Raw genomic sequence first — 2,239 nt, forward strand, 5'->3', positions numbered from 1 at the left:
CACGTTTCGCAGTTATTTCCCCACCGTCCCTGCCCTCCCGACTTGGTTCTCCCGGAAGCCGACACCGCCTGGCCTCCTGTCCGCGATGAAGCAGGCAATCCAACAGAGGAGTGTGAAGTCGATTACATTATGGGCCAACGCGGCTAGGGAGATGAAGCTCAGTACCTCGTGAAGTGGCGCGGGACCCCTGAAGATCAAGTCTCATGGGAGCCCGCTCACCACCTTACAGGGTGCCCGGCTTTGCTTCGCGCTTGGCGCCGCCCCCAACGAAGACGCCTTCAGGCTCGAAACAATCTTGGTCCTTCCGAGGCCTAGAGGTTTGGGCCCGTCACCTTCCGCCGCCTGCAGGACGAGCAACCTTCAACAAGGAGTGGAGAGGGAGCGTTGCGCACCGCATGCGCTCACAGCGTTAGCTTCAGAAGATGATAGAGATTGAAAAGGCAAAAATAACGTGGTTTGAGTAGGTCTGTTCAGTCCGCCAAGAGGGGAAGTTGTAGTGAACAGGCTCTACAATAAGGCTTGCTGGTGACCTTTAGAAGAGAGCTAGCCGGTGACCTACAAGAAGTCATAACACGGTAGGAGGACAGGACCCTCTTACTAGGATTGAAGTAAGCCGATTTGCCGGCAAATTAGCGGGTATACACTAGATATGCCTGAAAATACCCAGAGATTGTGGCTGGCGATAGCGCCGGCACCGATGCAGGTCTCCTCCCCAGAGGGCCTAGGAGGCGAGAATCCCGAGTGGGGGGTATTTTGAGATAACGGATTTAAAAAAACTATGAACAAACGTATTTCGTGATATTTCGTTTAGTGTTTCAAGGAAATGCGCCGTTGGTATACGGTTATCGTGGGCCCCTACTCGAGGGGGCAGATAGCAGCGTAGTCGCAGCAGTAGGTGCTGTGCGTTACAGTGCACGACCACAACTCGGGCGCTCTATGAAATCTTCTCTTGTACAGACATATCGGTTACTTAACGTCAGCTAAATTATTAAAAAGACCATTTGGTTTCAAGCTCTCAAAATCATATTTCATAAAAGTTATTTCTCATTGTTCCTGCTTTGCTGGTCTGGTGAGGATATGACGCGCGCCCGTGCCGGCGTTGTCGGCAGCCCCAATCTTACGCCATTCGCAGGCATTTCTAGTTTATACATGTTAATTTGCTCATACATTGCTTTTCTATTTCACTAGTAAGAGGTTACAGCGCTCAATCCGCGTCTCAACCTCTTTATCGCTTATAGGTCATCAGTTAGCTATCCTCTATAGGTCACCAGCAAGCCCTATTCTGGTGCCTGCGCAGTACACCTTCCCCCCTTGCCGGACTGAACCAGCCTACCCAGAACACATCATTTCTTCCTTTTCAGTCTCTATTCCCTTGTGAAGCTAATGCCATGAGCGCATGCGGTGCGCAGCGCTTCCTTCCCCACGTCGTCATTGAAGACCGTCATGTGGCGCAAGTTGTGGGACACAAACCACTACGCCGCGGAAGGAGTGATATTGTTTCCTGCCTGAACACGTCTTCTCTGATGGCGGTGCCAAGAACGGAGCAAAGCCTGACAGTCTGTTGGGTGATTAGCGGGCTCCCACGTGGCTTGATCTTCGGGGGTGCCGCGCCACTTGATGAGGTACTGGGCGTCGGCGCCTGAGCCGCGTTGGTCCATAATATAATCGACCTCACGCTCCTCTGTCGGATTGTTGGCCGCATCGCGGATAGGGGGCCAGGCAGCATCGGCTTCTTGGGGAACGAACTCTGGAGGCCGGGAGCGGTGGGGAAATAACTGCGAAACATGAAAAGCGTTACGGCATTCATAAGTAAGAGGTAAAGCAAGACGGTAAGCGACGGTGCCTATTCGTTCAATGATTTCAAAGGGTCCTCTGTAACGGGGCTCGAACTTAGGGCAGCTAGATGAAGCCAGTAGGTGCTTGCTGTTGAGCCAAACCTTGTCGCCCACTGCATACCCCACAGCTCGGCGCTTTGTGTCTGCGTAATACTTCTGCTGCCATTTTGCCTTCTGTATGTGGCTCTGCGCTCTGTCGCAGAGCTGTCGGAAAAGCTTAGTCATCGGAGGAGTGAGTGTAGGAGCTAACGCGCCTACAATATGAAGGTTCGCAGCAGTCAGCGGATTCTAGCCAATCATGACCTCGAAGGGAGAGAGCTCGGTGGAGGAATGACTTGTTGAGTTGTAAGCAAGTTCCAGGACCGGGAGCAAACGCTCCCACTCGCGTTCGTCAGATTGCATGT

The 2,239-nt window shown here is 52.7% G+C and overlaps 1 protein-coding gene across 1 annotated transcript; it reads right to left on the reverse strand.

Annotated features, from left to right (window-relative positions):
• Positions 1-1,472: 1,472 nt before the first annotated feature.
• On the reverse strand, positions 1,473-2,060 carry ENH_00035830 (Pol protein, related; the record flags this gene model as incomplete). Its single annotated transcript, XM_013580411.1, has 1 exon — positions 1,473-2,060. The coding sequence occupies one exon, from the start codon at positions 2,058-2,060 to the stop codon at positions 1,473-1,475; it is 588 nt and encodes a 195-aa protein (XP_013435865.1).
• Between the last annotated feature and the right edge of the window lie 179 nt (positions 2,061-2,239).

This window comes from Eimeria necatrix, genomic scaffold, assembly GCF_000499385.1.
Source record: "Eimeria necatrix Houghton genomic scaffold, Enh_scaff2606, whole genome shotgun sequence".
NCBI classification, from domain to species: domain Eukaryota; phylum Apicomplexa; class Conoidasida; order Eucoccidiorida; family Eimeriidae; genus Eimeria; species Eimeria necatrix.